This window comes from Colletotrichum costaricense (assembly GCF_030867565.1).
Source record: "Colletotrichum costaricense strain IMI 309622 chromosome Unknown Scaffold_32.1, whole genome shotgun sequence".
Classification (NCBI taxonomy): Eukaryota; Fungi; Ascomycota; class Sordariomycetes; order Glomerellales; family Glomerellaceae; genus Colletotrichum; species Colletotrichum costaricense.
Window position 1 is genome coordinate 191,415 of NW_026848261.1, and position 13,887 is coordinate 205,301.

Consider the following 13,887-nt stretch of genomic DNA (forward strand, 5'->3'; position numbering starts at 1 on the left):
TTCATAGCCAATTTTCAGTTCCACCCTGCAATCATGTCATCGCCTACCAAGCGAACAGTCCTCATCACAGGGTAAGTGTGGTTGCCTCCGAGATACCTTCTATGCTCCTCTACTTTGCATTCCCCACGCTTGGAACGCTGACATGTCTCTGATAGATGCTCCCAAGGGGGTGTCGGTAACACGCTGGCACTCGCATTCGCAGCCCAAGGCCTACGCGTCTTCGCAACCGCCCGTTCGCTTAAGTCCGTGGCGAACCTCACAGAAAAGGGCATCGAAACGCTCACGCTCGACGTGACGAGCTCGGAGAGTATCGCTACCGTGAAAGAGGAGATTTCAAGACGTACAGGAGGTACCCTTGACATTCTGTACAACAATGCGGGTGCTCGTGAGTCCTTCTTCCCCATCTTACACTCCTCCCCAATAATAGAACCTGTGAAGCACGGAACAATTAACATGGTATTTTTCGGCATCAAGTCTACGAAGCGCCAGCAGTAGAAGCAGACTCCTACCGCACCCGCCAAATGTTCGACGCCAACGTCTTCGGCCTCTTCGACATGGTGACAGCCTTCACCCCGCTCCTCCTCGCCGCCGTCTCCACCTCCCGATCCTCCCAGCAACCCACAATCGTCAACGTCGCCTCCGTGCTCGCCCGCCTCCCGGGGCCCTTCACGTCAGGCTACAACGCCACAAAGGCCGCCGTCGCGGCCTACTCTGACACCCTCCGTCTCGAGGTCGCGCCCCTCGGCCTGCGCGTGCTGACGGTCTACATGGGCGAGGTGGCCACCTCCATCATCCAGGCCAACAATATCAGCTTCGACAGGGACAGCCTGTACGTCGACGCCGAGGATAAGGTGCGGGAGCGCAGCGCCACGCACGAGAAGACGACGATGAAGCCTGATGAGTTTGCGAGGCAGGTCGTGCCGCTTGTGCTCAAGAGCGGCGGGAGCCCGTATGTGTGGAAGGGTACGAACGCGTGGCTTGTTTGGTTCTTGAATGCGTTTGGGCCGAGGACGGTGTTTGATGGGACCATGAATGCGGGGGCGGGGTTGGACGATGCGGTGATTAAGAACAAGATTTTCCAAAGAGGCCAGGAAAAGGTTAAAAAGGCCTAGATTCTGGGTCTCAGGGGCGGGTGGTGTATGAGTGAATGATTGGGAGGTGATGTTACGTGATCTAGAGCGGCATCTTGATTTAATTTTTGACGCGTTTTTGGTTTTGGTTGTTAATTTTATTACTGAAATGAGCCGTAATCAGCAGGAGAGTATAACTACTAGAGCGTAATCGAATCCTCGTCTCTTCGAATGTTTCACGGAGTACCTCAGTTCAAGAACCTCACGAGACTTCCTTCACATTCCCCAGGGCTTCCACCTTCTAACCTCGATACATGACAGGTTCCACTCCTGCATCTCCACTCATTTATGAGCCTACTGTTCTGATTGCGAGATAGTCATGGGAACCTCTGATAATAATTGACCATGGAGGTCTTCGTTGGCAAATAACTCAAAGCCGGATGATTGGTGGTTCGAGTCGGCGCCGAGCCGACCCCGTCCAGTCCAGCTGGAGCCGTTACGGCCTTTTTCGGCATCGGCCTTTTCGTATATAACTTGATTCTGCTGTTAACCTACCAAGAAGATATCTCTTTCCCGCTGGACACGGCCTCACGGGTTACTCCATACGCGGCCCCCCTATCCCTGCTACGATGCCCAACATAGTAGGACATAACTCCGGCAACTCCATCCCTGCTACGGTGCCCCAACGTGGTAGGACACAAACTCCGGCAACGATCTGAAGAAACCTAGACCTCTACTTGAGGAGCCAAGATTGAGATACAATCTTGTTAAAAGCCGGTCGATGAGAGGGATGTAACGGGGACACTAGACGTTAATACCGTGAAGTGGGCACTCGGCGCGGCCTCTGTTAGTCAGTATCGCCGGATCACAAATCAACGATACCTTCTTACGAAGCATCACTTTCCAAGCATCAAATGTTGACATCACGAGAAACGTTGTATTGCAGTTGCCACAGTTGTCCTTTCGGCAACATTTACATAACCCTAGGCTACATAAGCGATCCATCTCCAGGAGAAGATACATATTGGAATAGAAAAACCATACGAGATCTTGACGACACACGTCCAAGTTACTCTCTACCTCCCCCCCGCCCTCTCTCTCTCTCTCTCTCACCATCTCCTTATCTAACTCCAGTAGCAATGTCCCTCCCATAAGGCGTGGCAGGTCAAGGAGGCAGGCGCCCCTCTGCAACTCCGGGCGGCAGAGTTAAAGGCGCCAGGGAAAGGCGAGGTCCTCGTCAAGGTGCTCGCCTGCGGCATCTGTCACTCGGACGTCGGCATGCAAAAAGGCGAATTCGGCCCCGTTCATCCCCGCGTCCCGGGCCACGAGATTGTCGGCGACGTCGTCGCCGTCGGTGAGGGCGTGTGTCGAGGTTCACGGGCGGCGAGCGCGTTGGAGGAGCTTGGCATGAAGGTGAGTTTGTACTCTCTGGAAACCTTCCCTTTGGATTATAAACAAGCTGGAGATGAGAGGGGTCTTTGGGGAGAGAGATCATGTTGAAGCACACTCAACTGACGTCCATACAAGGCCACGACGGAACCTGCGCAACATGCCAGCTAGGCCAATCCCAATCCTGCCAAAACGGCCCAATCAACGGCGTCACCCGCGACGGAGGCTACGCAGAATACGTCACCCTCCGCGCCCAAGCCGTCGTCCGCGTCCCAGCAGACCTCGACCCCGCCGAGACGGCGCCCCTCCTCTGCGCCGGCGTCACCGTCTTCAACGGCATCCGCAAGATGGAGATTCCCCAAGGAAGCCTCGTCGCCGTCCAAGGCCTCGGCGGCCTAGGCCACCTCGCCGTGCAGTACGCCACCAAGATGGGCTACCGCGTCGCGGGCATCAGCTCCGGCGCCGCGAAAGCGGATTTCGCGTCTGAGCTGGGCGCCGAGTGCTTCATCGACAGCAGCGTCGAGGACCCCGTGGCGAGGCTCAAGGCCCTGGGCGGCGCCGCGCTCGTGGTCGCGACGGCGCCGAGTGCAAAGGCTATCAGCCCCCTTACGGGCGCGCTGCGGGTGCGCGGCAAGTTGTTGGTGCTCGCGGCGGTTGGGAACATTGAAATCAGCTCGTTGCATTTGATCGCGGGCGGCTATTCGGTCCATGGGTGGCCTAGTGGGCACGCGCGGGATTCGGAGGACGCGATCGAGTTCTCGAGGAAGCAGGACGTCTAGTGCCTGATTGAGAAGTTCCCGTTGAGCGAGGCGCCTGAAGCGGTGGAGCGTATGATGTCGAATAAGGTGCGCTTCAGGAGCGTGCTGGTCATGGAGTGAAGATCTGTAGATTGCGACTTTGAGGCGCGGCCATTGTCAGGGGGTTAGCAAGATTACAAAGCCAAGAGTGTTCGAGGGTTGTTCGCCTTTGTTGTTGGGCAATAACCGTTACCACATACGGTGACGAGACAGCATGACAAGAGGTCAATGACTATGCGTAGGCCGTCTCGCAAGTGTTGGACCATGGGCACGGCGTAGAGAAGGACTGTACTGTAAGATGGCTCGCATCCAGCATTAGCAGACGTGTTTGAAGCGTCCCGCGAGATGATTGTCGTGCTCAGCGTGGCTTCTTCAGGCATCTCAGTAGTCAAGTATAGCAGCTCGTAGAGTGTGGCGTGCCCAAATCTGCAAAAGATCCCGTTGGTTCTCTGGCTTGTGTCCGATGTCTACCATACAACACGAATGAGTGGCCATGATGCACAGAGGAAGGCACCATCGCCTTATTGTGGTCAAGGGCGTCTACGAGGAGACCGGCCTCCCCCAGAGAGCAGGGGCAGGGAGAACTGGTTCGAAGTAAGGGAACAACGAGGGATCAATGACCACTTCAAACAAGATTCCGCACACGATTGCGTAGCAGGAACGAAGATGCTCCGACGGCCTCCACATGAGCTGGCTCTTGTAGCTGGCAAGAATAGACATAGCGATAGCAATACTAGCAAGAGAGGATGTTAGACGCAAATGAGACCGGTGCGTAAAACTCATCGCCTTCGAAGCCTGCAAGACCACGAAAGCCACAGCGACGGACGCTCAAGCATTCCATCGACTCTTTCTGAGCCAGGAACTGGAGCTCCCTCCTTACTTTTGCATCGAGCCCATGCAGCGGGAATTTGCCACTCGATAGTCCAGATCTATCCTTTAGTTGTCTACCCCACTCAGGAGCAAATCACTAGATTTCTTCTTCTGAAGACGTGACACACTGGACACTGCTTGTGTCGCGGAAGAAAGGGACAGGAGGCCTCATTGAGAAGGAGCCGTGACCTAGAACTGCATCATGCCGCAATCTGAGGGCGAAGGCGACAGTGGCCTGCATTACGCTGCCAAGTAGGTGACAAAATCGGTTGCCGCTCAGTCGGTACCCTCCCTAACTCCTTTCCTGTTATTTCTATTCCTAATATCCATATCTCTATTCTTTCATTTAAGGGTATTCTCATAGGAATTCACGAGAAACAAAACTTATAATAGTAACAACAAAAATGATAAGAAGATCAGGCATAGTAAACAGGCAAGTAAGCGCCAGAATCTTGTAAGCTAGCATCCCATTTTGCCGCCCACTTGGCTGCCATGTCCAGGCTAACGATGCACCGGACCTCTTTACTTCGACTTTGCTGAATGAGGGAAATTTGGTCCGCAGATTGAGGCGGAGACACCTTCAGTCGGTGACTTTGTTCATGTTGGTCAAGCATTGGGGCAAGTTCTGATTCTTGGCGTCTCATGGGGTGTGAACGGTCGGGTCATTTCGGAGGGTCGAATAGATCGATTTGATAAATGAACGGCGGGAAACAGAAATAGCTGGAAACAGCAATGGAAACAAACAAAACGACGATAAGGAGAAAGGGGGCCAGGGGTTGGGTTGCAGCTATTTTCTGCAAGTGGGGATTACCTCTGGCCACAGGCAAGATGGATATTCTGGTCCAGTACGACAGTAGCAGGCTTCTTGAACCGAAAACTACAGCATTGGAGCAGTCCGGAGGAAACGTCGTGTGCCAGGACCGACGCCTCGTCGGAAATTCTCACCATCGCCATCGAACAGCGGCAGCTGTTGTCGGAGCTAGGTCGCATCTGCTCACCAAGACTCCGCTTCTGGTTGATCACGGGCATCTGGCCCGGATCTAGGTAGCTGCTTTGCCTACAGCATTGACGAGCGACTACTCGTAAGTCGCTTGATAGAACGCTGGTGAGGATGCTTGGCAAACAGGAGACAAATGGTCGCAATAGAGATCGTCGTTTGGCATGCAAACGCCAAGAAAAGATAGGTCGCTGCTCTCCCAATTGATAGCACGGCTAATCGCCAGTTGACAACACGGCCCACTCGTCGACGTTCGTCTGTTGTCCACCCGGGTACCGGAGACCGGCAGACGTTTCAGTCCCCCGAAACTCAAGGCTTACTCTTGATCATTGTCAACATTGCCCGGCCAAGATGGAGCCAAGGCCAAACCAAGGCGTTGCCGTCTTGGATTTGAGAGGCTCCGGAGACTCTAAAATATCGCCCGAATTTCAAGATTGATTCCGTAGGGTTGCGCTGTGATTTCAGAGCCTCTGAATAACGTGGGTTGATATGTGACCTGGCGTTCCCTTTTTGCGCTCTTTCTCTCCTGCATTGCCCATCAGCATTAATTACGGCATGTAGAAGGGAGTACGGATGTGAAATTGGAAGATGGCTGTGGGCCTTGGCCACTCCACCTGTAAGCCAGTCGGTGCTGAGGCTTGATGTAATCCAAGGCCAGACAGAAAGCGCTCAAGCTAAAGCCAAGACGCCGAGAGGTTCCAAAGAACTGTTGCACAACGCAATACCATGCCCACGCGCTTTGCGGCCCATTGTCAGAAGCCAAGAAGGTCCTTCAAAGTCTGGAGCTCGTAAGCGGAGGCCAAGAGTGCATGGGCAAGATGGGAATGGAGCAAAGCCCACTATGCAAGAAGTCCTACTGGCATCTTGGCCTGATCCCGCCGAGCCAGGACACCACTTGCAGAGTCCTTCCTAATCTCGGCCTGGCGTCCGAACACAAGCACCCCATTCGACCCTCCGCATCTGGGGCTTTTCGGGGGACCACTCGTCCTTGAACTGCCGGGGTTGTCGCGATCGTCTGGGGAGGCGAACACGGTGGTCTGATTGAGTCTGGAATAACTGCGACCAAACGTGGAGGGTTCCAGCGTGGATGATGGCTCAAAACTCGAAAGAGTCATTGTGGTCTGTAGCTGCATCTGGGGCGTGCGGGCAGTCATGTTGCTGATGGTGCGGTCGTTTTCTCGCTCGGGTGTCGTGCATCCAAGATTTCGCCGGAAAGCTTGGTAAATTCCCGTGGCATTGGCAGGCTCATCGGGCTCGTGGCACATCGGCGACCCTTCTGGCGGCACAGCCAATGGATGATGACCATGCAGGACTGCACAAAGTGTGCGGGTATTCCTTCCAGAACCTTAATTCTTCGAGCCATGTTAGTGAGAGTGTGGGACGAGCAATCACCGATTCGGGTAGAGGGAGTGAAAGTCAATCTGTTGATGGAGGAGGATGTGGTAAGACTCAAGCATCGTCGAGACGGGCTAAACAAACTCACAAATCGCGCAAATAGAATGCATGTGGCGGCCAGTGAGTGTGAAAGGAGCAATGCCAAGACTTCTTAAAGGCCTCGTTTTGATTGCTTCTCCTCTGATTGAGTGTAGAGCGCTGGCGATGTGGTCCCCCCCCCCCTGGACTGGCGAGAGTTGAAGCCAGGGCGAAACCACCCATCCTCGCAGGTCTTGGCATTGCTTGCACAGCCTCATTGAACGGCGAAGCGGCGGGCGCAAGGTGGACAGGATGGAGGATACAGGCTGAAGGTGCTTGGTATCTGCAGCCAAGAACGCCCAGCTTTCGTCTGGCTGGGCTTTGAAGCGGCAAATTATCAGGTTTTGCTGATACTCGAGTTCTTGGGAATGGTCTGCAGCGAACACACCGTGCCAGTGAGGGATCCCGTGGACAGGCGGGGTCGGCCATGATGCGATGGCATGGTTTGTGAGACGGCTCGTCGTTCTTGGGCTCATGTCTTCTTTTTTCGACCAAGCTTGGCGCCGTAGCCAAGAGGGAGAAGGTCAAGTCGACCGGTCGACGAGACCGTTCACCAAGGGGATTAGGGGAGCAGTCTGACACCAATTGGCGTACCGCCATCGTGGGTCGAACTGCCAAGAGTTGAGCGACCCGCTCACCTGAATACTCGTGAATATGACACTACTATGTATGGACGGGCGTCAAGCCTCGGGCACGTTGGCACGTTGAGTGCATGTTTTAAGGTAATCGACGGGGCGACATCTGGCTGGATCGACCAACTTAAGAAAAAGATGGCTGTGTCGGTGCGTTTGCGATGCAGTGTATTACACAAATTGCTAAGTGCCGTGATGGGAACCCGACAACGAGAAGGCAAATTAGATAGTCGAAAGGCAAAATAAAACGAAACCGTAGGGAATTGAGTGGTGGTTGAGTGTAAAGGGAGAAAGTGAACTGCCACACTGGGGAGGAATCTGTGGATGGCCGGTCAGGGACGGGATGATCTTGGGAAGGGGAAGGGGAAGGGGAGGGGGTCGAGAGGTACCTGCCATTACTAGAAATGAGTCTTGGCGGATCGAGGCTGGGTTGGTACTGCGTACTGTGGTAACTTCTATTGGTGTCGACTCGAGGCACGCAGTGCCACAGTACTCCGTATCGTACCTACCTTACCTATTCGGAGGTACGTATCCCTCGGACCCCGACAACTGCGTCGTTTTGGCACACGGCATCTCACCCTCCTCACCACGCCGCACGCCGCACCCTCGCCCACCACCCCAACCCAATCTTTTTCGATTTCCCATCTGTGCTTGCTTTCAAGCTCTCGGTTTAGGGAAAACGTTCAAGTTCCCTCATCCACGTATTTAAAGCTTGGCGAGCTCCACCGCATCTCACCCGCACCGAATGCGATGACCAACGCCCGGCACATCGGCTTCCCTTGCGTGGGCCATAACAGGCGGTATTGCGCAACACTTTCTGGACGAGCCGGTTTGAACGGCTTCTGGCTGACCATAGGGGAGCGGCGACTGTATCGTGGACATGTCGAGAAGAGGGGGCGACAACCAGCCGACAACAGGCGAGGGCATTTGGATTGCGCGTAGCCCTTGGCGCTAAGGACTTGGCAGTCTTGGCTGCGGCGGAGAGGCCAAGAAGAGAGGAGCGGAAAGCTTCTTTTGGCTCTTGGGCATTGCCCCAAAACGTTGTCAGAATCTACAGCGTCCCCCCCCGTCACCCGAAAGTCACCTGCCCCCCCCCGAGGGTGCCGTCCCCCAGCTTATCGAGGGTCCGGCGCCACTTGTGTGTCCGGACTGTCGAGTTTGTTCCACACACGCTCAACTTGCAAGTCGAAAAAGTGGAGGGCGAATCGCTCGGTTAAGCAACTGGGTTGTTTGCTGCGGGTTTGCCATCCTTCGCAGCGTGGCAGTTTCGGTGTGGCCTGCGGAAATGACGAGCTGGCTGCATCCCGTCTTGCCGTGTGCGGATCGTTATTCTTGGGCCGGCTCCATGGGATGGAGAGTTATCAACATTTACGGGGTATGCGCTTATCGGAGCGTCCGAGGCCGCCGTCGCATCCTCGTCCCCACCCCGTGTCGTGTGTGTCTCTTTTCGCTTTCTGCTTCTTTTGGTACGAAGGCACGGAGACTTGGTCTCTTGGCTCTTGGGAGTCTGGGACTCGAAGCATGGAGGTCTTGGTATATGGAGTACTAAGAAAAAGCGTGGAAGGCTTGTCGTTCTCGCGCCCCTTACCCTGTCAATCGGGCACCAGGCATCTCCCATGTCCTGTCAATCGTCCTATCTCTCTGGCTGGTCGCCTGAAAGTGTACTCCGTACTCCGTACTTCTCAGTGCGACGGCTGCTTTGCCCGTGACATCAGGTACGGGAGTACTTGGCGGCTTGTTTCTCAGGACAGGTCAGTCTTGGACTCTTGTCCCGTCTGGTCACCCCCCCCCCCCCCAAGACCCCCAGAGACCCCAAGCAATCCAAGGCCCAAAAATACTCGGCTCACCTGCTTGGCTGGAAACAGTGCTCCCTCATCTGAGACGGTCGCAGGCTTTCTCTTCAGACGACACAGAGTGTTGTGACCCGTACTCCGTAGACAGAAATACCTAATACATGGCCATTGTCTTGAGGAACATCCCCAACGAGCCGCATCGATGATGGGTGTGTGCCGCCGTTATTCCCATGAGCGTGGCAACCGGTGGCAGGGACAAAGAAGGCCAGATTTTCCCAGAAAGCTGGCAAGAACCATACCGGTACGAAGGCCGCCGCCGAGTAAAGGAGGACAGGAAATCAAACGCTGCGCTTGCGGTCATCAGCTGATGGCGAGCTATTGACCAACGTAAATGGACGCGGGTGCTCGCAGGATGAAGCAATAGGAGCCAAGTGCAAATGCCAAGGTCTCGGCGAAGGGAGAAAGAGTGAAAACTGGAGATTTGCCAAGACGCCCCAAGACAGCCAGAGTCTTGGCATCGTATGCGCCCGGATGTTGCGGTGTTGGCGAGGTACTTGCGCTGTCAGTGGGTGCTGTCTGTTTTCTCATCAGGATTGGACTGTGCTGCTGAGCCTCAGCTATCTCTTTTATGCGTGTTTGCATGATAAAATTGTTAGAGGGAAGTGTGCTGACTACAGTGTAATTCCAGGCAAGGCTTGACGCACCTTGCCTGCCTTGTTGTCTCCCCCCATCATCCGCGACATCAGCTCGGCAGCCCTCGCCACCTCGGACCAATCAAAAGTCGGCTGGTCTCACAAGCCCCGGTCGCCAAGACTTTTGCCAAGACTCTTGGAAGGGTAGGAAGAGCGGAGAGGAAATGTGATTCATGAATAAAGAGAAGAGCCCATCGTCCATGCCCCCCAGATCAGACTGATTGATTTCCCTCGAGAACACCCAGTCTTGTGAGAGTCGGCAGAAAAACATAAAAGCATTGCTGACCGTCTCTTTTTTCCCCCGTTCAGCTTTGTAGTATCCCAAGTATACTCTCGCCTGTTCTCGGCAATCTACAACCTGAAGCATCAAGAAGGACCCCACTCCTACTTACACAACCATCCAATCCCAACGCGCCTCACGGGACCCGGCACATTCCAATCTTCCGGACTCTCTTCACCGAGCCCGCCAGCTCGGTCAACACTCACGCACACATACACACACCCCGGTCACCCACCATGTCCGCCAAACAAGAGAATGAGAGCTCTGCGAGCAACTCTCCCAAGAGCAGCACCCCCGCTCCCTCAACAACAACCAGCAACACTTCCCAGTCCGCCAACAGCACCAGTGCAGAGGACAACCTCATCTGCAAGTGGAACGCCTGCAACCTGAAGTTTGTCTCACCCGAGGCTCTCTACGTAAGTGGTGGCAATGCCACACTAAATCTTTATTTCACCCGAAACATCTCACTAACAAGATTAACAGGAGCACATCTGCGAACGCCATGTTGGCCGCAAGAGCACCAACAACCTCAACCTCACTTGCCAGTGGAACTCCTGCAGGACGACCACTGTGAAGCGTGACCACATCACTTCTCACATTCGCGTGCACGTTCCTCTCAAGCCTCACAAGTGTGAGTTCTGCGGCAAGTCATTCAAGCGCCCTCAGGACTTGAAGAAGCACGTCAAGGTAAATCAACCAACAAACCACTCTCGCCATCTTCTTCAATCATGCTCACACACATCGACAGACCCACGCCGATGACTCGGTGCTCGTCCGCTCGCCCCAGGACCAAGGTCTCAACGGCTATCGGGCGCAGCCTGGCAAAGGTATGTAGAGCTCAGTTTGCACACCCCTCCAAAGTCTGTCCTCTATTTTCTCCAACTAGAGGCTAATTTGCCTCCAGCTTCTTCTAGCTACTATGATCATAATGGCCACATTCGGACTAACTCCGCCGCCTTCGCACACCAGGCTGGGCATGCTAGCTACTATGCACCCCAACCATCTACAAACTATGGACTGTACTTCAACCAACAACCCTTGAACCCTCCCCGAACTGAGTACATTGGCCACCACGGCGGCTATGACAACCGCAGCAAGCGCGCTTTCGACATGGTTGACGACTTCTTCGCCCACGCCAAGCGTCGCCAGGTCGACCCGACCTCCTATCAACAAGTCGGCCGATCCCTTCTCCCCCTTCACGGCGCTCTCGGCCTGCACGCCGGTCCCATGCCCGGCTCCGACTACATGGCAGCCCCGCCTCAGCAGCACGTTCACCACCAACAGGCCGGCGGACCTCCTTCCGGCCCCGGACCCATGTCCCAGCAGTACTACCTGCCGCCCATGCCCAACGCCCGCACCAAGAACGACCTGGTCCAGATTGATCAGATCTTGGAGCAGATGCAGAGCACTGTCTACGAGAACTCGCACCAGGCCACGCAAGGAATCCACATCCACGGCCAGAACACTTTCGATCTCCGCCACAGCCCCTCGCCCCCGGGTGTTCACAGAGGCTCTCACGCCGGCATTCCAGTCACCCAAGACGGTTACCCCGTGTCCGCTGCTCACATGGCGTCCCCGTTGACCGCAGTCTCATCGACTGGAACCCCCGCCGTCACTCCTCCCTCAAGCACCATGTCATACACATCTGGTCACTCGCCCAGCCCCTCTTCCTCCGGCATGTCTCCCCAGTCGAGACACAGCTCCACCGCTTCTTCAGTCATGTACCCCAATCTCCCGGCCGTCAGCTCCGTCTTCCCCGGCCAGTCCACTGCCTCCACGCTCGGACCCAGCTTCGACAGCAACGAGCGCAGACGCTACTCGGGAGGTATGCTCCAGCGTGCCGCGCCCTCCTCGCCAAAGTCCCCCATCATCTACGAGGACTCCTCCAGCGTCACCACTCCCAAGGCCGAGTCCGTCGCCTCATCCGTCGGCTCTCCCTCATCCGAGTCGGACACTAGCGAGGGCGCCCGCGAGCGCGAGGAGAAGTACGACCAGTGGCTCGAGAACATGCGTACCATCGAGGCACTCCGTGAGTACATCCGCGATCGCATCGACCGCAGAGAGTACTCCGACGAGCCCGCCGAGAAGGCCGCTGCTGCTCCCGCTCCCAAGTCTCCTGAGGCTAGCCGTCTCAAGTCTCCGGAGCCGATGGAGGTTGACGCCAAGCCCGCTCCGGCCGCGCCGTTGTACCCCATCTTGCGCATGGCGAACTGAAGAAAGCTAGACAACTCTGCTGTCTGTGTCGAAGAGAGGCCTCGTCTTGGCGCGTGTACCAATAGCTGTGTGTGTCCTATAAGCGTGTCTTTTCAAAAAGTTTTTCTCCAACCTTTGAATTGAGGGAAAAGTGATCGGTTTCACCAAAAACTGGTTCGTATATCATTCTACTGCAAAACTTTTTTTCTCTTCTTTTATCATCAAATGCGCTTTTGGCAAGATACCTCCCAAGGCCTGTCGAAGCCTCTTTGTTACGTTTACATACCCTGGTCGGTGGAAGTTGAAAGGGGGAAAGTCGGATTTGAATCAACGCAGTCTTCAAAACGCAGATGGATTGGAGTGGACATACTCCCATCAACAATAACCAAACAACACTTTTGATTTTCACACCAAGCATTTTAACATGTCGACAGAAAGAGGGCGAGTTTTAAACATTCGGGAGGGTGCTTTGCGAGTTCAAAGCATTATTGCTATGAGTGCGAAACGTCTTGTTCTTTCTACTTCCCATCAACGAACGGTTGCGCGGTTTTTATTACAACGGAAATTATCGGAACGGGGAAATGATGAGATCATGAAAAGAAAACCAAACCAACCAAAACAAAGTCATGTTGCTTCGCCGCCTATGTAGTCAGTCTCCTTGGCCTTGAACGCAAAAGGGTCGAAATGAATGCTTATTGTTACCTCTGAATAATTTTGATCATCTGAACTTGACCATCTTGGCAACTGTGATATCGTAGACAAGCAACATTCCGAGGTCGAACTAGATCGTTTGGCAAGCTGTCTTGGGGTGTAAGTCAAGTCTTGTCTTCAACTGAACAGCCCTTCCCATGCGGGCCGTCCAGCCGAACATGTGTCGGAAAACCCAAGCCCCGTCTTGAGTCCTAAACCACCGGAACCGCCCCAAGGCCCCGACCCTCCTCGCTGCCGCTTTCGCTCCCCCGGATGGGATGGTTGGGGCCGCAAAGATCTACAATCTTTAAACTTTACCCATCATCTTAAAAAGTTCCGGCCGATTAAATTGCTTGCAAAAGCCCGCAAGCCATGTCATCCACAAGAAACCCTCTTCTCCGCACGCCCAAATTCTAAGAATAGAAACCGGCACCAACGGTCTCTTCGCGAATTGATTCCTCGATACGGCCATCTGAGCCGTTTTGCATCCGTAGAGACGGTCTCCGAATATCCCGTCGTCGCCCGTCCTTAGCCGAGAAAAGCCTACAGATACAGAATAGAGAATGAAGTTGTCTTGCCAGGATGACCGGATCCGGAGCTTTGTACACCAGGGGCCGGGCTGCAGATCGTCATTCTCACGTCTGCCCAGGACGCCTTCTTCCTCAGTCACCCAACCCTAAAATTCTTCCTTCACCCTTTGAGGAATGTCACCGGAGCCCCGCAGCCTTCTTTGCGAGCCCTTTGAATGTTGTTCCAGCTCCAAGGCTTAGGTACAGCAGAGCGAGAGTCTGATTCAGGGTCCATGGAGTGGGCCTTCACGAAGGCCTTTGACCCCATTGACCAGCGTACCCGGCTTTTCTTAGAGAGTCAAGGTAGAATCAAATAGCCTAGATCATCAGGGAACCAGGATTGCCGGTACTGCTGTCTGTCCGTGTGATAGTATCGACCCTACGCGAGCCCGAGTCTGTCGAGTGCTTCGACTGAGACATGAGCTGACGGGTGAGCACCTGC

The 13,887-nt window shown here is 54.7% G+C and overlaps 5 protein-coding genes across 5 annotated transcripts; 3 read left to right on the forward strand and 2 right to left on the reverse strand.

Moving 5' to 3' along the window:
* Positions 1-33: 33 nt before the first annotated feature.
* On the forward strand, positions 34-3,238 carry CCOS01_16644 (oxidoreductase; the record flags this gene model as incomplete). The annotated part of the gene is made up of 5 exons (XM_060464780.1): positions 34-71; positions 156-385; positions 475-1,097; positions 2,208-2,487; positions 2,598-3,238. 5 exons carry the CDS (start codon positions 34-36, stop codon positions 3,236-3,238), a joined length of 1,812 nt encoding a protein of 603 aa, XP_060304668.1.
* A 2,724-nt stretch (positions 3,239-5,962) lies between these two features.
* Positions 5,963-6,388, reverse strand: CCOS01_16645 (uncharacterized protein; the record flags this gene model as incomplete). Its single annotated transcript, XM_060464781.1, has 1 exon — positions 5,963-6,388. The coding sequence occupies one exon, from the start codon at positions 6,386-6,388 to the stop codon at positions 5,963-5,965; it is 426 nt and encodes a 141-aa protein (XP_060304669.1).
* A 204-nt stretch (positions 6,389-6,592) lies between these two features.
* CCOS01_16646 (uncharacterized protein) lies at positions 6,593-7,072 on the reverse strand (the record flags this gene model as incomplete). The annotated part of the gene is made up of 1 exon (XM_060464782.1): positions 6,593-7,072. One exon carries the CDS (start codon positions 7,070-7,072, stop codon positions 6,593-6,595), a length of 480 nt encoding a protein of 159 aa, XP_060304670.1.
* Positions 7,073-8,605: 1,533 nt separating this feature from the next.
* On the forward strand, positions 8,606-9,151 carry CCOS01_16647 (uncharacterized protein; the record flags this gene model as incomplete). The annotated part of the gene is made up of 1 exon (XM_060464783.1): positions 8,606-9,151. The coding sequence occupies one exon, from the start codon at positions 8,606-8,608 to the stop codon at positions 9,149-9,151; it is 546 nt and encodes a 181-aa protein (XP_060304671.1).
* Positions 9,152-10,229: 1,078 nt separating this feature from the next.
* CCOS01_16648 (uncharacterized protein) lies at positions 10,230-12,207 on the forward strand (the record flags this gene model as incomplete). The annotated part of the gene is made up of 4 exons (XM_060464784.1): positions 10,230-10,409; positions 10,477-10,680; positions 10,742-10,820; positions 10,898-12,207. The coding sequence occupies 4 exons, from the start codon at positions 10,230-10,232 to the stop codon at positions 12,205-12,207; spliced, it is 1,773 nt and encodes a 590-aa protein (XP_060304672.1).
* Between the last annotated feature and the right edge of the window lie 1,680 nt (positions 12,208-13,887).